This window comes from Anas acuta, chromosome 20 (assembly GCF_963932015.1).
Source record: "Anas acuta chromosome 20, bAnaAcu1.1, whole genome shotgun sequence".
NCBI classification, from domain to species: Eukaryota; Metazoa; Chordata; class Aves; order Anseriformes; family Anatidae; genus Anas; species Anas acuta.
In genome coordinates, this window is record NC_088998.1 from 7399277 (window position 1) to 7418453 (window position 19177).

The 19177-nt window shown below is 49.3% G+C and overlaps 1 protein-coding gene across 12 annotated transcripts in view; it reads left to right on the plus strand.

Moving 5' to 3' along the window:
* The window catches only part of RAPGEF1 (Rap guanine nucleotide exchange factor 1), an 86679-nt gene that overhangs the window by 54428 nt on the left and 13074 nt on the right, over nt 1–19177 (plus strand). For 4 of the 12 annotated variants that reach the window (XM_068656687.1, XM_068656685.1, XM_068656683.1 and 1 more), the window contains 5 exons: nt 2411–2613; nt 5296–5454; nt 14619–14900; nt 16146–16238; nt 17765–17853. In XM_068656687.1, coding sequence (XP_068512788.1) covers nt 2411–2613; nt 5296–5454; nt 14619–14900; nt 16146–16238; nt 17765–17853 — 826 coding nt within the window. The remainder of the gene's footprint in view (nt 1–2410; nt 2614–5295; nt 5455–14618; nt 14901–16145; nt 16239–17764; nt 17854–19177) is intronic. The other 8 variants (XM_068656684.1, XM_068656688.1, XM_068656689.1 and 5 more) reach the window with 8 other exon arrangements.

Here is a 19177-nt window from a genome sequence, read left to right on the forward strand (position 1 = left end):
CCTTACAGATTGAGTTAAGGCTCTCAGCAGCATTCAGGCTTCCTACCTTGAATTACAGTAATTCAATTTTACGCAAGTATCTAATGTGTTACCCTTTTCACCAACACTTCCCAAGTCCCTACTGCCAAACAGGCTGCTGAGCCCAGGAACTCAGCTCTTGATCCCGGTCTTCGGATCTGAGCACCAAGTGTAGCGCTGGTTTTGTAGGTAACTGCATGAAGGCTTGGTCTCAATTGAGCAATTTCAGCTGCATTGTACCAGGACTGCCAAGCCCAAGTTCTTGGCTTTTGTCCTAATCAGTTGATGAGCTCTCAGAATGTGGCCTTTTCCCTGAAGCTCTTGTCCTCCACCCTTCTCCAAGGAGTCTGGATCCTTAGTTCACTTTTGCTGCTATAGAAATATCTCGGAACTTACCCTCTGAAGTTGTTGAAATATCTAAATGCATTTTTGGGGTGCAGGTATTAATGGGAATACCCGAGTCAACAGAATTGCAGGTACTCCAAAACACTTATTATTTCAGCAATTCTGTATTTTCTGTACCAAGACCCCATTCCAAGAGGAATGGTTTAAACCAGCAAGGATGGTGACTGTCATCTTGGTGCAGTGCTGGGAAGCCAGGAAGGTGGCCGGGGGAGGAAGAGGAGCAAGGAGCACACAGCAGGGGTGCCGAAGGTCAGGATTGCAGCAGCCTTGGCAGAGCTCTGCGGGAGCTGGCGGAGCTGTGGGACACGGACAGGTTGTCTGCTGGCAGCCCCGTGTGGGGTCACAGGACAGGGACAGCAGGTGTTGCCGGTTGGGATTGAAATGTACCAGCTGAGCTTTCCTGCACTCTGTTGGTTTGTTTTTTTTTTTCTTCTTTATTCTATTTTCTGGAGGAGGGATGTCATTCTGTGGGAAGGGGCAGCTGCGTCAGCTCCATTTCTAAGCAAAATTTAAAATACTGGAGGAAATCTGAAAAAAGGAGCAAAAGACAGGTGCAAAGCGACTCCTTCCTGCCGACACATTCGCACGGCTGCATCCTGTTTGAAGCAGGCTGGTCTGTGTCTCTGCATTTACAGGTGAACAGGGGGTTTGCCTTGGAGCTAGCATGGGAACCAGCTTCGTGATGTGCAAATACTGCGCTGGGATCACTGCATTTATAGCTCCCACTGAAGCCATCCGTGCAGTTCAGCTGTACAAGGAAAATGCTAGCAGAAGCTGAATGATTGCCTCCTAATGACCAAACTTACAGAAAATGACAAGTGCACAGTTATCGGGGTGGGGATGAATGATCAGAGGGTGTTGTGCTTGACAGCATATTTGCAAGAAGGCCCTAGTTAGTTCTTCCTGTGACACTTAACTACAACTGTTGCTCCAGTTTGCAGGTACGTAGATTAAAGTTACTTGATTTCCATTTATTATGTACATGATAATTCTGGGGTTTTGCAGTAGTCTTCCTGTGCTCCTGGGTGTCTTTCTCCCTCTTCCACACTAAAATATTGCAGCAGGAGCTAATCTTTTGTCAGAGCTATGCAGGCAGACCTGTGTGCTTTTTCACAGATTTTTGAAGGATATTTTACAGATGCAAATGTGCCCCGAATGAGATCTGATCCTATTTAAAACTTCCATCAAACAGCATCTCAGAAATGCTTTAGAATCAGCCGGATTCAGTTGCAAATTTAGAGATGCGAGGATGCTTCAGAGAGGGATGGGAGCGAAGGATGTTGGATTTGAGCTCCTGGAGGAGGAAGGCGAGGTCAGTGGCACTTCTAAAAGGCTAAGCTCTTGTGCCAGCAGTGGCACATGAACAGCTGAGGGACAGGTCTTGCAGGCAGGTGTTTTCCAGTAAGTTCGATCAGCTGCTAGGTTGGGGAAGCACTGCGAGCCCTCTCATTCTAGAAGTCATGCTAACTACAGATAGGAAAATTATTACAGGCACAGGAATTATTACAGCTTTACTGGCAAGGTTGCATCTGTGCGAGGTGATTTGTGTCTCCTACAAAGCAGCCTGAAGTCGTTCTCTTTCTTTTGGTGACCTGGGGCATCAGTTGTTGAGGAATATTCCCCAGGTTACACGAGGAAGGGGTTCAGTCTGAGACTTGGTGAGTTGAACTCCTCAGGTAGCTATTTGGAGACATCACTGGTTTAAGCAAAACCGGTGCCAAATTTGTTTGTGGCCTGCGACAATTTTCATTGTGTGCTGGCTTGCAGGATGGGAAGCTCACAGATTCTTTCCTCCAAGGTGATCGGCGACCTGCTGTGCGAGGCACCGCAGATGCCTTGCTGCTGCCGCCCTGAAGCAATGCCCAGCTGCAAGAGCAGCGTGGCATCACTCCTGTTTATTCCCAGGGTGGGCACCGTGCCTGCTTGGGGCAGGACAGGCTGCAGCACGCAGACCAGAAGCAGTGAGCGTGACCTTTTTGTGTTGCAGTGCTGGCCTACATGCAGTTCGTGGAAGACTACTCGGAGCCGCAGCCATCCATGTTCTACCAGACCCCGCAGAACGAGCACATCTACCAGCAGAAGAACAAGCACCTCAGGGAAGTCTATGGCATCAACGACTCCTTCATCAGCTTAGAACCCTCTCAAGACCTGGCACCTCCACCCGCTCTCCCCCCGAAGCAGCGGCAGCTGGTGAGTGACACCCACGGTGCCCTCCCCAGCAGGGCGCAGCAGCCTGGTGGGAGCAGCTCTGGGTTTGCTGCTCCTCCTCCTGACAGGCTGTGGTCGTGGGAGGATGGATGTCTCATTGGTGTTACCCACCCCGTGTTCCTTGCCATCTTGTTAACACGTTTTCAGGCGTTTTGCATCATCTGCTTTGAGCTCCTGTGCTCCTTTCTTAACCCCGCGTTCAGACTATTCCCCGTCAGCTCTCAAAGTCCTGAAATGCCCTGAAAATGAGATGTTAGCCTTCCACATGGCACGGCTGAATCTGTGCCAGACTGGAGGCTTTTTTAATGATGAGTGCTTTGAAGATTTTGACACGCTGGGCAACACAATTTTCGAGAGATTGCTGCACTGTTGTTCCCAATGTTGTTTTGAATTTGTTGTCAAGGATGCCACTAATAATAACCATTTAAACATAATCACTGCTTTTATGGCTCAAACTTTGCCAGAGCCACAGAACATTGGTCCAGCCATTATTTAACTCGTGCTTGTTTTCCCCACATCAGCCCCCTTCTGAGATTCAGGATTTTACCTGTTTTCTGCAGTTCTGTGGCCGTAGGAGCCAGTGGCACCCCTGCCTTTGTGTGCCCCAGGGCTTTGGTGGTGCTTTTTTAGCTTGGTTTGGTTTGGCTTGTTTGGTGAAATTGTTTCATTTATTGGCATTTAACGAGAATGTTAATTGCCTTCTGAAAAATGGAATTTCACAGTGATCTTTTGGCCATTTCAGCCTACTGGCACATAAAGGCACGTCCACAAGTGTATGTGCATGGAGTTGAACACTGCGTGAGCCCCACTTTCCACATGGGGGATGAAGTCCTGGCCTCAGCGATGGCAGCAGCAGCAGCTTTATTTCCAGCCTCAGTGGCTGAAATAAAACAGATTTTGTCCTATTTCTTTTTAAGGACCTTTTTTTCCTTTCTCATTTTTGACTCCAACCTCAGAGGGCTTGTTTATATTTTTCTTTATATTACCTTTTTTAAAGAACAGCTAAAATGTTTTTAAAATGCATCGTTTTTGTCGATGCTATCTGACTGACATTGGCCATGGCTTTAATAAAACAGGAGGAGATGCTGGAACAGAGCCATGCTCTTACCATCATCAGGGCAACTGTTGCAATATGTGCTGCCCTTATCTGTGCTAAAGTTGGACTGTCCCAGAGAGCTACTTTTTAACGAATTGGGAAAAGCTACACAGAGTCCTAGTGCGGGAATTCACATAACTACATTCCTCTGACACAGATAGGAGTCCTAAAAAATGAACATTCCTGGCCAAATGTTAAGTAAACTGAGTATTACGCATTATTATTTTGTGGGGGTGAGACCTTAAACGTCCCGACCCATCCAATTTTTAGGAATACAGAAGGCTCTTCAGGACTCCTCTCTGAAGGATCAGGCACTTCCCCAGGGGCTCTGGTCCCCTTGTCAGAGAGATCCTTGCACAGTCCCTGGTAGTCCCTCGCCCTACCTCCTCTTAGAGGTGACCATGCCCTAGTGACAGTTCCTAATGATGGCATGGTCTCTGCATGGTCCTGTAGGGTAAGTAGCAACGCACAGATTTCAAGCTGGGTCCTAATAATTGTTTATTACTGTGCTCATTATTGTGCAGAAGGGAAATCCAGCTCCTTTTTAGAGTGTGTCAGCTGAAGCAAAGCATTTCTGTGCTGCCCTTTAATCATTACCTGGGCAGCCAAAATGTCACTGTTTTGCCTTGCAGGCATTCTTGTAGTCTTGCAGGCTTGATATGATCAAGGTGATGCTCTGCCTGAAGCAGAAGTTTCTTAAAATGCAACCTTGTGCCCCTGCCTTCATATCTCAGCTGGGAAAGTGGTGTGAGCAGACAATGGCTCATTCAGCAATCCCTGTAAAAGCCATCAGATTCCATTGTTCCTCTGGTCCTGCTGCCCAGGGAGATCCTGAAACAGCAGATCATGTGGACATCAGCTGCTCCAACAGCAGGGAAGGTTTGCTGGACGGACTTCTCCCTAAAATAATAATTAGGAAGTCCTTTCTTGCAAGTTTCATATCTTGTATATGAAATATTTGCATGTTATATTTGACAAGGCAGGGCTGAGAAAGCCTAGGTCCAGCTGAGCCTCCCCCAGCCCCTTACAGCAGTGAATTCAGGTGAAATTCCTGATAGTATTTATTATTTACTGCGTAATATCTCCCTCTTGTGCAAACAATGTATAATATGGGCTGGACTGAAAACTCAGTGGGCATTATTTTTATCCAGTATCCCTGCAGCATCCGTGAAGGCCCGTAGACCACCGGAGAGTGCTGAGTTTCCAGCCCACAGATTGCCAAAAAAACTAGTAGTCTGCAAGGGATGGCTGCTTAACAGCCAGGAGGAAGAGCCAGGTCCCTGCTGGGCAGCAGCTCGTGCCCATAAATGCTCCTTTGGGCATCTGTCCCCAGCGTTATGGGGAGAAAAGGGCGCGTGGAGCAGCCTGACTGCCAGCAGCTGCCCACAGGTGAACTGGGAGGGGGAGGTGGTGTGTCTGGTGCTGATGAGCTGTACGAATAGCTGTTTGCTCAGCAGGCCGTTGTATGCATTGTTTTACAGTTAGCAATTTCTTAGCCTTTATTCATCGCTTTTTCTGTGCTTTCTTTCTTTGTTTCTTCTGTCTCTCGCTTTCTTCCCCCTCTTCAGCAGGCCTCCTATGCTGCCTCTTCTTTCCCTTCTGTCTCCTACTGTGTCCAGCAAACTAAAGTGCCCTTCACCCCCGAGGACACCGGTGCCACTCAGGGCCTCACTATGTCAGTCTCTAACTCCTTTCTCAACCGGCACAGCTCCTTTCCTGTGCACTCGGTGAGTTGCTTTCTGCACTTCTCTAATGCGTGTGTATTTGTGCCTGTGGTTAAATGCTCGTGTGCCAACCTGTGCTGATGTTCTGGGTAAAGAGAAAAGCTCTTGGGGGGCTACGGGACTCAGTAGCAAGCAGCCAGGTGATAAAACTGGTGTGTAAATCTCGTTAAATTAAATGTGGGGCAGATGCAGCTTTCATTGCTGTCCATCCACATCTGGAGTGACATCTGTGGAGAGGGCCTGGCAGAGGAGATCAGGCCTGTGTGCAAAGGCACACTCCCATGACCTACATGTTCCCCAGGCTGCACGCTGAAACTGCCAAGTCTTTTTGTTCTGCTGCAGAACGGCAGCGATGTGGATGAGTCGATTAAATGCTGCTGTGTGAATCTGGCCCTTGGAGAAATAATGAGCTGCCATCCCTGAAGTACACGGATTTAGGCAAATGCATGGAACAGTGGCTGCAGCTCCTTAATTTTTTTTTTCTCTAGATGGCCTCTCCCACATCTTTCATCTCGTATTTGCTTGTCCGCTTCCCTTCACATCCCCTGGTCCCAAACAATCCCAGTAAGCTTGGATGGTTTGCTGGCGAACGAGCAGGGTTTCTTCTCCTACAGCTCTGGTCTGAAAAGAGAACCACAGGAGGAGCTGAAAATGACTGAAATTGAAATAATAATCTGAAAGTACCGCTTAAATCTGTGATCAGCTGCTTAAATTAAATGGTAGCAATAACAAAGTGTTAATGTAATGAAATTAAATCGAACCATGGGATTCCAGCAGCTCAACAGCGTGAGGAGCGCTTGCACGTAGGGCTGTGTGGTTATGTGCTGATTGTCTGCCTCATGACAACTGAGAATGGATTATTTTTTAACAGTAACTTGGATGTTTAGTAAATTAGATTTATTCTGGAGAAATTATCAGGCAAGAGTTAAGAAAATCCAAGAGTGTCTCAATTAGTTTAATGCTAACTGTTTGAAAGCCGTGTCCTCACACTGTCACTGCCGTCTCTGCATTTCAACGCTTGCTCGTTCTCTAAAAATGAATGGCAATGATGTTATTAGCTGGGTCTGAAGAAGAAAGTATTCAAGTAGAGTTAACTTCACAAGCCATAAACTAAAACTTTCAGCTTCCACTTGTAGGAGAGAGAGCAGTATCATCATTTGGCTGCATAGCTAAAGGCTGAGGTCTGGTAAGGTTACTGCTTGCATGAGTCCGTGGAAAACAGTTCTAAAATTTGAAATAATGCAAAAGTTCTGAATTGCACAGCTTTCTGTTTGATAGCAGTCCTTGAAAATATAACAGAACTGTAAGACCAGGTAAAAGCACTTCACTATTTTTGATGTAATTGAGAGCCTATAAATATGATGCTATAGCATTCTAAAAATGTGTGGGCACGGTCACTTTAAAAAGTGTCCTGGTTAGATGTAAATGGCTACTGCATACTTAATTATTTTGACCTGTTCTAATCTTGCTTTGGACTACGTTATTCTGAATAGATTATTTTATGAAATGTTAAAACTTCATTAAAAAATCCTCACTCGTTTTTGCAAGGATTTGGTAAAGGGAAAATGAATGAAGCATGAGGAACAATGAGAACAGTTGGGCAATGCACTGTCAAATGCGCAAAGGAAATAACTGAATTAAAAGTGGTGACTTTTCCATTAATGCCTTTAATTTATGGTAATCTCGTGGTCGCTCATGACTCTAGCTGGTTTATTTCTTCACAGGCAAAAATGAGATTTTCACCTCTGACAGTGACTCTTTGTCTCTGAGCTGCAAAATACCAATGTCCTTACATGCTTCGGAGCTGACCCATATAATATCACAGCCACGGTTTATCCCATTTTCCCTCTCCCTAATGAGACAGAGAAGTGAAACAGCTGTCAAGGTTTGGATGGCTCCCAGGGTGACACCCTGCATTCCAGCACTCAGAAGGACCTCGGAGCCCTTCTTGCAGTCTGCTCCTGAGCATTGCCTGGCAAAACTGCCTTTCACGTGGGGGATGCTCCAAGCTGCACCAGGAGCACTTCGTGTGCATTGCTCTGCTCTCCTGTCATTCTCATGTCCTCATTTTCTCCACTCTTTCACTCAGATGAGCACTGTGGTGAGCAATAAACCTGTTAAGAGCTAAGCATTAGCAATCCACCGGGCCCAGCAGGGGAGTTAATGCGAGGAAGAGCACACCTTTCGTGCACCAGCCAGCTGAGGGGTTGGCCTCCTACGTACCCAAAGAATCAGTGGAGATCATCAAAACGATACGTCTCCTGCGTTAATCTTTATCCCTTCTGTACAAGAAGCAAAACCCTCCTTAGGTCAATACCAGGAAGTCGGAGCTAATAAACCAAATGGCTGTGCATTACCACAACGTGAGCAGTGCTCTGCAGATTTCCAAGCATAGCCAAGTGCCAGAAAGTGCCCCGTGCTTTTTTTTTTTCCCATGAGACTGGCCTGGGATGGACAAGAGTCAGTCCCAGGAGAACACCTAGCCCCGTACCAATCTGTTCATGTGAAGGCAGCAGGAAAGCCAAGCCTATACCATGTTTTGCATGGAGCTTCCTATGCCTGTGCACAAAGGAGTAAGGACTACATCCTTACTACTAATTTATAGGGCTTCAAAAAGTTCTTTTCAGATGGTGCTTTGAAGAAAGGAGAAAAAAAAAAAAAGTGAAGTAGTTCAGACCATCTTTACTCTCTTAATTTGTGATTCGTGAATTTCTTTTCCAGAATCCTGACTCTTTTTTTCTTTCCCCTCAGAGCTGCAGACGCTGCTGCAGTCCAGAAGCCACCAGCGCTCTGCGAACCCACTAATCGCACTTTTCCCTTCTTTGCAGGAAATTGTGTCAGAAGTAATAGCTTTTACTGGATAGAGGCAGATCTTAAGCAACTGGATCAAACCTCATAGGTTTGGCAAGTTGGGTCTGTTTTTCACCGAGTCTGATTCGTGTCTAGCCTCTGTGCCAGCAAGGGTCATGTTTGTAGCGTGGGCCGATGCTGCAAGGAAACACAGCATCACCGTCCCCGCTGTTACGCCGTGAAATCTCACATTGCCGGGACAACTGGATCATAATGTCAAGAGTCATTTTAGGGATTCCCCTCTCTTTTGAAAGCAACTCTCTGTTGCTAGACAGTGGGGAAGGAGGTATGCAGTAAGAATGCATCCTCCTTCCTATCCTAGACTTGGTTTGCAGAAGTTTTTCCCCAGCAGGTCTCCTCCCTCCCTTCCCATCGTGAGACAGAGATGCTGCCTTTTCCATCTCGTTGTGCTGTTGACTGGAAATGGGTGAGCAGGTTTCCAAATGGCAGGAATCAAATCTCACGGCTTCCTGGCAGTGGGGGGAACTCTGCACTGATAGAAGAAATCATTGAGGAGACAAGATACACTGCTCTCTGTCTACAGATTTTCCACCAAAGACCGCAGAGAGACTTGCATTCACTCACAGCTAGGAAGTTTTCTTTGTTGAAACAAGGGATGCAGTTGTTTTCTCTGAGTCCTGCAAATAGCACTAGTGGAAATTTGGCTGTGTTCTCCACTATGGAGAAATGTCTTACCTTTCTCTAAATGCTGTTTTGCCTTGTGTTCTCTTTTTAATTAAAAACCATTTCCAGTAACTGCCAAGGAACCAAATTGGCCGCCTGCTTCCACCAGAAAGCATAAGTGATTTCCTTATGAAAACTCTCGTTCAGCGCTTCTGTTTTCACTTGTTCCCGCAGTTCTTTTGCAAATTGAGAAAATGCTCAGAAAATTCACAGCAACTGTTTCTCTTTCTTGTGTGCGTGTTAATGTATGTTCAGGAAAAGGAGGGTCAGATAAGCGTTTAAAGGCGCACGCAATGCCGACATGTGCTTTGCATGTTTTCCCCACCTTGCTCCTATTTGTGTAGCTCAGTTCCAGTCTGCAACCCAGACTTCAGCTCCGATCCTTGGCAGAGACTGAGTTTTTTGGATGCATATGGTGCTCTGATGGTGGGAGCCACTACGAAACCAGGACCGTGAGATCCCTGTGTTAGTTCCTTTCTGTCCTAAGCAGGATTTGGCTCCTTAGTTTGGAGCAGAGGGAAAGGGGAAACAAGGTTTGCGTCCATTTAAGCAGCTGTTGAGTGCTAAGTATTGTTTTGCCTTTCCTGTTTCATGTTCCTTTTGCATTTCTGTTCATTTCCACTGCCCGCAGCAAGCCTGCATGGCAGTATTAAGAGTGCTGTTGTGTGCCAGCATCGCTGAATCCTGCTTCAGAAAGGCACTTCCTCCGGTTGCTTACATTCATCTTGCACTCTCTGTCTCTGCATAGGTCTCTGAACAGTCAGCCTGCTGCTTTCACAGGCCACATGCCACGTTTTTATGTGGCTGGCTTTGGGAGTCTCCATCTCCACGCTCTGCCTTTGCAAGATCTGTCTGCCAGATGTGGTGGTATTGTTCACAGGACAGCCAGGAGCTGATGCTGTATTTGTGATCAGATTGAGTTCTCCTGATAGTTTCAAGAGAGATACACGATAGCGTGGTTACTGAGCCTTGCAAACCTTCTCATCCCCCCAGCCATTCTCACTGCAAGGTTGTACAAGAAACCTTCCCTTAAGAAATTCTCCCTTAAGGAGGGTTCGGATGTTGTGCTTTTGATGCAGAAGCCAGGAGACCCTTTCCCAAGGGAACCGAAACCCCGTCCATCCATCTGCTGTGCTGACCACTACTTAAAAATAGCGAGGTCAGCCGTGCAGCCGGGTCAGAGGCTTCGCCACGAAACATTCAGGCACGAGGGGTTCCTGCCTTTCCTGCGGCAGTGCTTGAAGCCGGTCTGTTGGCAGCCTGTGTTTCCAGCCATTCATTGTAGGAGCATTTCCTTCCTCATTAGCAAAAGTACCTGGAAGTCCAGCATTGTGTCATGAGATAGGAAGTGTTTTCCAATAGTTGTCTGTGTAATTATATTTTTCGGCTTTGTGCAACGCCCAGGGTTTTGCGAACACAGCTCTCTGCTGTTAGAATCTGGGCATCCAGTTCTGGCGCGGTGCCCACGTTTCTCTCTTAATAGCCTTAGCAGAGGAGATCTAAAAGATTGATCCTTTCCTCTGATAGCGGCGTGTTTTGGAATTCCGATGCTCTATCTGATCTGGGAGTGTCTGGCAAGATTGCAGATTAATTTGGCAGAAGTCGGTAGGGCGACTGAGAAGGCTTTGCTTAAAAGGTAAAGACGGGGGCTGCTGATGCTGCAGATGCTCTGACAGCCATTTAATTGAATTCAGCTCCGAATTTAGGATGGAGATTGCTGTTGCTGGCAGTCAGTGACTGCCATAAACACCCTTCCTCCCTGTTACTTGGTCAGCCGTGCCTAGGGGGTGTTGAGAAGCATCACTCTTGAAATAAGAAGTTTTCTGTTAGTGTTTATCTCCTGCCAGCTAATCCAAATAAACGTCTCTAATGTCACTGACCTTTGGGACATCCTGTGACGCCCCTGTTAACGATGGAAAGCTGTTCTAAAACTACAAATCAAAGGCAGCAACTTGGGGATGTTGAAAGGTGCCATCCCTGGCAGCCCCGTGTGCCGCGCTGGTGTCAGTGTGTGTAAACTGTCAGGTCTGGGCAAGTCGGCTCCCGGTGCTCGCAGGAGATTGCTTCGTGGGAATGCTTCCCAAGTGACAGAGAGCTTTTTATAAATATACTTTACTGGTAAGGGGAGAAGGATCTCTCTTTCTTTTCTCCATTTGCTGTCACAGGTCAGAATCCCCCGCAGCGGGAGACCGTCCTCTGGTCCCTTGCTGGGAGCCCGGCAGCATGCTCTGCGTTTGGAAAGAGGAAAATATAGGTTCTCAAAGGATCTGGTTGCTTTCTAGCTTCCCCAAAAATATTTCAAATTATTTCACCTAAAGCAAAGCCTCACCAAGAAGCAGAATGAAAAAAAAAAAACAGCACTGATAAGTTTCCAAGATAAACCGCTGCCTGTGATTTTGTGGGGCCAGGGGAGGACGAATTTGCTTATGACAGTTGTCTTGAATGGCCTCACCCCTCCCAAAATAAGCGTGGATTTTACAGGGTGACGGCTTCCCAGAGCCGAACACCGCCCAAACCCTGCGGAAACCATCGCAGCAATTCCTGCTGCAGCTGCCGGCTGGGCTGGGCCGGGCTGGCCAAGGGGCGCAGCAGGAATGGGTGCCATATGGACATCATCTCCACCGCAGGGTGTTTTTCCACTTTCAAAGTATGCTGCATTCTTGGCTCTTGTCCCAGCATGGCTGCATAGCTGGAATTCCCGAGCTGCTTGCCGGGGAGGAAGGAGGGGAGGAAGGAGGGGAGGAAAGAGAGCTCTTCCTGGCTGCCTGCTCCGAGCTGCAGCCGTACAGGACCAGGAGCTGAGAGCAGCCTGGTTAATGAATGCCAGCTCACCAAAGGCTTCCCTGGGCTGTTCCCTTTGTTAACAGCATGCTGAGAGCGTGTCTGCGCCGTGAAGTGATGGATCACGGGTCCCATCATGAAGATGAATGCGTTTTCCCGGCTACCTGGGCCTTAAGCTGGTACTTTCTACGCACCTCGTGCCAAGAAATTGTTTTGAAAGGCGCACTGGCGAGGCCAAGGGGAGATGAATGTGTACAGATTGCCACTAGTAACGTATCCACGTTCAGAGTTTTAAAATTGATGCAAAGCCGTGCTATATTTAGGCCTAAATTGCCTTCGAATTGGCATTAATGTCTCCGAAATTCTGCAAGTCAGAAGCTGTGCAGATTTTCCTTCCCTAGCAGCAGTAATTCATCTCCCTGAGCTGCGAGCTGAGCCTGCAGGCTGCACACCACGCAGCCCACCAGCTGCTGAGCCTCCGGCCCCTGTTTGGCCTGAACTAACCCTGCTGCTGCCCTGGCACGGCGTGAGCCCTTCAAGGGCGCCTGCCTGTCCCCAGGCGATGCAGTTGAGGCCAGGAGTTCCCCTTGCTCATGGCCTGAAGGAGCTCCGCTGCTTCCCTGCAAAACCTTGACTTTTTCTTCAGGTTCAGCAAGTTGGAGACGGTAACTTTTGGGGGAACCTCGGTGGAAGATGCCCGTCAGCTGCAAAGTAAAGGACAGCAGGGTGCCTGCTAGGGTGCAGCAAGCCCAGCAGCGGAGGCACTGGGACGCAACCCGTGTTGGAGAAGATCATTTCCCTTATGGCAGTGTTGCATCTCACCGCTGGGGCAGCAGTTTGCCTTCTCGAGCCATCACAGGAGTGGTGGGAGGTCCATGTTCTTTGTGCTCTGCTCCAATTCTCTCTGTGGGGACTGGCCCGGGACTCGGGGCATTAGTTGGCGCGTTAGCAGCGGTGAGATCATGGAATAGCGGGGGGACGGGGCAGGCACAATGAATCTGCTGAGCCAAGGTGATGTCATGAGCCTGGAGTCTTACGAGGGATTTAGCGTTTTGTGCCATGCAAGTGAAAATGAATAAATGTAGAGCATTTATCCGGGCAGAAAGCAAACAGAGAGATTAGACTTGGCATTGTTACGAGGCAGCACCACGAGCGGACGGTGGCCCTGGAGCCGGGGCTGCTCACCCGTAAAGAGACGAGCAGGAAGGGAGAGGAGCCTGTCCTAGAGCTGGGCTCCTTTCAGCCACGGGCATGTGGTAGGGATTTGCATTTTGATTATTCTTTGGTAGTCTTTTAAGCTCTCTTTCCAAAGCATCTCCCTCTGCTCCTCTGTATTATGGCCCGCAATTCGTTTGGGGCCCCTAGACAGCACCCAGAGCACAGCCGGACTCGAAGTACGGTGGAGGGCAGCCGCTGGAGGATTGGGGTGGTGGAAGGTAAATTCTAGCCGTGGACCTTTGTTTCCTTTCCAGCTTGTAGTGGAAAAACTTCTTTGCCCGGGCTTCGAGCCTGAGGCAGTTCTCCGTTCAGATTTTTAAGCTATTACCTATTTCAGGGGTAGGAAAAGGAAACCAACAAACACCACTGAGGTGTACTCAGGTGATGGATGGGGCTTTGATTTCATCACTTGCTTAATTCCCCTGAAAAAACGTAGCCTGAATTTTCCAACTCATGCCTTTGTTTCCTTTTTTTTTCCTTTTACCATCACAGCAGTGTGTGCGAGTGCTTCCTGAGAGCTCTGCAGCGCGCTGTCCTGCAGCAGGTTGCTTGAGCAGGCAACCACCTCAGCTTTGTTTCAGCATGGTGTTTTTGGGTGACGTGATGCTTCCTAAAGCTCCTCTCCAGCAGGTTTAGCATTGGTGCCTTTTTTTTCTTTCCTTTTTTTTTTCTCTCTCTCTCTCTGGTGGGTGTCGGCTTTGCTCTCTTCTTGTTTTGGAGATGCCCTGGTGGTGAATCTTACTAGCACCAGATGTTAAAAGACAGAGGATTGCTCGTGTTTTTCTTGGCACAACGTACTCCCACTGCACCCTGCTTAATATTATCTGAACAGTAATCTGATGATTAGGAGAGATAGTGGAATAAAGCTTTCTGTAGATGATCTCTTTTCATCTCTTCAACTGACTTTTAGAGCCACTGCATTAAAGGATTGGTTTGATGAGGAATTCATTGCTCCGGAGGGCAATTATCGGTTTTGCTCCCAATGTTTCTCAGATGGGAAGGAGTAAAAGCATCTCCTGTTGTAATCTCCTTTATCCTTCAGCGTAGCTTAGAAGACGGGATCCAGTCACCTCTCCCTGGGAGCTGTGTGTTCTGGAACAGACTTGACACAGGAGCTGTTAAATTACAGGGCTGGAGCAAGCGGCATCTTAATTTTGGATCCTGTGGAAAATCCCAGAAAAGCAACCATCCCCTGCGTACTTCTCTCTGTTGAGACGCTTCCAGTGTGCTCGCAGTCCTGGTTTCTGTATGGCTTCACATCCTTTCAGCCACCCAAGCGCCTTCCAGGTGCACGGTGTCACTAAGTGCTAAACCCAGGCTTTCCCCGCTGCCCAGCAGAAGCTGGGTTCCTGCAGACAAACACCACTGCCCACCTCCCCTGCCCGGCTGCTGCTGGTGTCAGGACTCTCCTCGCTGTGAAAAAGCCGCCTGCCAGCCCAGGCAGCAGGTTCTGCAGGAATGGGGGGATGATAAATTAACGCTCCCTCTTCTGGGGTTCGCCTCTCGCCCGTTGTTGGAATTGCCTTGTGCTGTCACTGCTGAGCTGCTGCTGATCTAATTTCTTTTTCTTTTGTCTGTCTCCTTCCTTTTCCCATCCTCCTTGTTTGTGTGTCGTCCATCTCCGCGTCCTGTAGTACAAGTCCGTGTTTAGGTCCTACTCCCAGGACTTTGTGCCTCACAACCAAGTCTCCATCCCTCCTTTCCTGTCTTCTACCTCCTCGTCCTGCTCCACCCCGCCTTTCCCCCCCGTCCACCCGTCTCAGAGCTCTGACCTAGCGGTGCCAGCCACGGCCAGCCAGTCTCCCAGCGCTGGGGATGTGCCAAACTCCTCTTCGCAGGAGAGCAGCTTTAACGGGAATGCTCCTGTCTGCCTTCCTTCTGAAACCTCTTTCACTGATTCTCTCCAGACGGCTTCGGTGAGACTATCCAAAGGGATTGTAATGCACCTTAATGCAAGGCTGGGGGTTGTTTTTGTTTGAAAGAAATGTCGCTTGTATTAATACGTGCTTAAGCTCAATGTGATCTGGCCTGGCTTCCAAACTCGTGTGGGAATGCAGAGAGGTAATTTCATACAGAGATTGCTACAAAAAAAAAACCTGAACAACCTCATGGGTTTGAGAAAATGTTAATGCCTGTGTTGGAAACATAAAATGTCAAATGCTGGTGAAGGGGAGAGGAAGAGAAGTTGCTCTAGCTTCCTGCAATTGTGATACAAGCCAGAGGAAGGTAAAGGGGTGGTGTGAGGTTGGTAGTTTCTGAACACAGGCTCCCAGCCGTGGTTCTGTCCTGCAGCTGCAGGAATTGGTGAGTGCTGTCCTGCTCCCTTCCCCCTGGGGAGCCCCTGGGGCTGTGGGTTTGGTTCAGCTCCTGCTCTCCTGCAGCTTGCTCCAGGCTCCTGCTCTTCCAGCAGCACCGGCTGTGCACGTGGTGGGTGCAAAGCATCGCTGTCGGTCGAGTGGGACTAAAGCAGTTCCCTGGCTGCCGGGCGCTGCCGTGAGCTCCAAGTCCCAGGCTGTTTTTGCAGGCAGCGGGCAGGTTGCTTCGTTGAGCACCTCGTGTACAGGGCAGCATCTCTCCTCTTCGCTGCAAAACCCAGAGGTGACGGGATTAGAGCCTGAGCATGGTGTGCATGGTGATGGTGCCTCTTCACAAGGCTTGGAAGAGGGACACAGACAGCAGAGACACTGAGCATTTTTCACCCTTTGGACCTGACCTCGCTGTTGCATCTTCCTTGCTTTGGGTCCTTGCTGCAGCCCAGTCGCCCTTGAGCTTGGCTCAGCCTGGCGTGATGGCTGTAGGCTGTGCTGTGAAGCAGTTTTAGGACACTTTTGGCTCTTTGGGGCTGCTCCGCACCTAGCAGCAGGGTGTCAGCAGGGCGGGTGCGTGTGCTCCAAGCTCTGACCGCTCAGCAGCTGCAGCCTTCAGCCCTCGTGCGCGCTTGGCACCTGCGCAGTCCCCTCTTGCCACGCAGTGCCTGCTGCAGCTCGGGGCCCTCTGGATACTCCTGGAGACCCAGAAAACACCAGCTGAGCCAGAGGCAGGGCTTCTGGCTAGGTGGCAGCGGCCTCAAGGCACCGCTTCTCCCAGGCATGGGCACGGGCGCTCGCTACCTGCTGGCGAGGGGCACCGTCACCTATCTCCTTTCGTCCTGTCTCCCCTAGAGCGAAAACGCCAGCGAGGAGGCTGGTGAGGGTGAATACGTCAATCTGTATTCCTCTGGCCAGAGCAACGGGGAGGTCCCTCACCCTGCAGGAGTAAGTAACCTGGAGAGGGCCACGCACCGGGAAGGGGCTGCCTGGTGCATGCTGAGCTCGCGCTTGGTACCGGCCCCGCGCACCCCGGGGTGCCCTGTCCCCTCGCCGGCTGTCCCTTTGCTTGCCCTCTCCTGGCTTGCTGGCTTTGGTGGCCTCCTGGTTCGGGTGGAGAGCAGGCTGGCAGGATGGAAGTGTGGCTTCTCCTTCCTCCCTCTCTCACCTGCGCTTCGCTGCTTGTTTGGAGCTGCTTGCGTGAGGTTCCCCTTCAGAAAGCTGCACTCTCACCAGCACGGTCCTGTGTCCGGGCTCACTCCTGTAACCGCTTTGGCTTTCCTGTGTCAATAAATAAAGCCTTCTACTCTTCTTTTTTTTTTTGTTAATCTTTTACTTCCCCATCTGGGTACGAAGTGCTGGACTGATTTAGGGCTGTTTCTTCCTTTCTTCACGCCTCCTATCTTAGGAATTTCCTAGAGGGGGCAGGGTGTGCTCCACGCCAGGGAGGTGCCATCTTCCTGTTGTGTCAGAGCGAACGACAGCAGAGGTCTGTGCTGGTCCCGTGCCCACCCTCGCCTAGGAAGGCACTGCTCCTGCAGGATGTCTCCGAGACCTTTATCTGTGCTGGCGTTACATGGCCAAAGAGATAGGGCTCCCATCACTTCCCTTAGGAGACACAACGAGGCAGGCCCGGCGCTTCGGGCAGTCGCTGTTTGGTCCTGAACTGTGAAACAGTCCAGGACAAATCTGCAGCCACTGACACACCTTACCTCGCTGCTGCGTTTTGCAGGCTGGATCTGCGTGCAGGTGGCATCAGTCCCGTGTGTTCAGCAGGTTGAGTCTTCAGGTTCCACTCTGCGTGGTGTTAAATGACTCTGACCTCCAGCACCATGAGATCAATGTTCCCATTTGCCATTCATGGCTCTTTTCCTCTTTAAGTGGCTAATTTGAAATGCCACGTTATTTGCTCTCCCAGGCTGGGTTTGGATGGCTCTGCTTCTTGCGTTAGCCTTGTTTCCCAGCTGGGAGTTGTGAAGTGGGAACGTTTTGTTGCTGTGGCAGCTCTTCTGATGGGCACGAGGGGAGCAGGAAGGGCAGTCTGCACTCACCCCCTTATGGTCTGGTCTTTTGGGGGTTGGATCTGAGAGGGGAACTGAAACAGGAGCCTGGAGCTGGCTGTGCCCCTTCTGATTGAAGGCAAGGACGAGTGTATCCAACAATAAGGGCTGAAAAAAAAGTGGCGAGAGGGTTAAAATCCAAGACAACAGCTGACTTGTGTTGTAACTTTCAGCATCATTTCACAATGTTAAAAGCAAACAATACTAATTACACTAGTCTCCAGAGATGGTCCCAAATTTCCTGTCTAATTAACTTCTGTGTTTTCCTGGCATTTGGCATTAACTTGCATCAATCTTTAACCGCTCCGTAGGAATTTACAGTAAAGGGCCGTTTAGAGGCAGTAAGACTGTAAATGCAAGCCTAGCAGTGGTGTAGGACCCCAGGCAATAATGAGAAACTCGTTCTCTTCGCAGGAATCTCCCTCCGTCAAAGAAGGCCACTCCAAAGACTCCGGTTCAAACAGCAGTGCCATGGGGAAGGAAGGCAAAGATGGTGCTGAAAGGTAAGCCCAAATCCCACAGAGCACACGCTTCCCAACCTCGGGGTGTACAGAGCATCATCCTTTCTGTCCACCCCCTGGCATTCAGTCCTTGTGGCTGCCTCTCCTGCCCTCAACCATCCCAAAGCCCTCCAGATTTTAAGCCTTTTTTTTTTTTTTTTTTTTCCTACAATGGCTGAGCGGTAGGATGCTACTGCAGGAGGAGGCAGGATATCAGGATCCAGGCGAGGTATCAGTACTTAACTCAGCGAGCCTGCAGGGGTTAATGCAGCCTGTGGTCATCATCGCAAGTCCATCTAATTGGCAGTCCTGTCATAGAGGCTGGCTGCTCCCTCCTGCTTCCAGGGAAACGTGCAAAAAAAGTCTGTATTGCTGCTGGGAAATCGTCTTCCAGAAGGGAATTTCTTCCTAACGCTGCTAGTTAGAGGCTGGCTGAGGCCCCAGAGCAGGAGGCTTTATATCCCTTCTAATGCTCTTAGCTATCATTTGTCTATGTAAATGAAGAGGTGCAGGCTGTAACAGATGGGCTTCAGGAGGAGTGGAGCGAGTGCTTCCCTGCTGCTTGAGATTGCTCTTCAATTGCATTTCTAAAGCAAAAATAGAGAACAGCATTGTTTTGTGCGTGATAGTCAACTTCCCTCCCCCATTTTCCTGCAGTTGGTCTCAGGGTTTTAATCCCTGCAGTGAAGGAGACAATGCAGCAGTGCTCTGCAAAGCCCCGTGTCAGGGGAGAGCACAGACGGGTGCGCTGGATTCTGACCTGTGCCTGGGGAAAACTGTTCAGGACAGGCACTTTTTTTAATTTTTTTTAGGAATCCAAGCACAAAGAGCACATGTCCAGGTGTAAGAGTACCTGCCTTTGGGGTAAGAGTACTAGGATTGTGAATGTACACCAAAAAAGGGGTCAGAGTGCTAAAGCTTCCTGCAGAGAGAGCCTGCCAATTCCCCTTGCAGCAGCACAATGGACTGTGAGCTGCCTGAAAGGTGTACACAGGCAGAGGATGTTCAGGCTCTCTGCATTTGAGGAAGGGCTTAGGTTTGTGTGCACGAAAAATGTGGTGAATTAAGGAGACGTGGAAGTGTGCACTCATGCAAGGCACAGTAAAATCCTTTCTGCCAGAAATCCAGGCACGCGAGTGTTCAGGTCCTAAAGGTTCGTCTTCTGCTTTTCAAGAGGTGAGCAAAGCAACAGAATTAAAGCTAGACGTTTGGGCTTGTTTGCAAAAGATTTACCTCCAGGCTTTCTGTGTACTTACTGCTGTTAACCAGGGTCTGTGTACTGAGAGCTGCCCAGCATCTCTTCTCTTGGTTGGCGATGGCACTGATG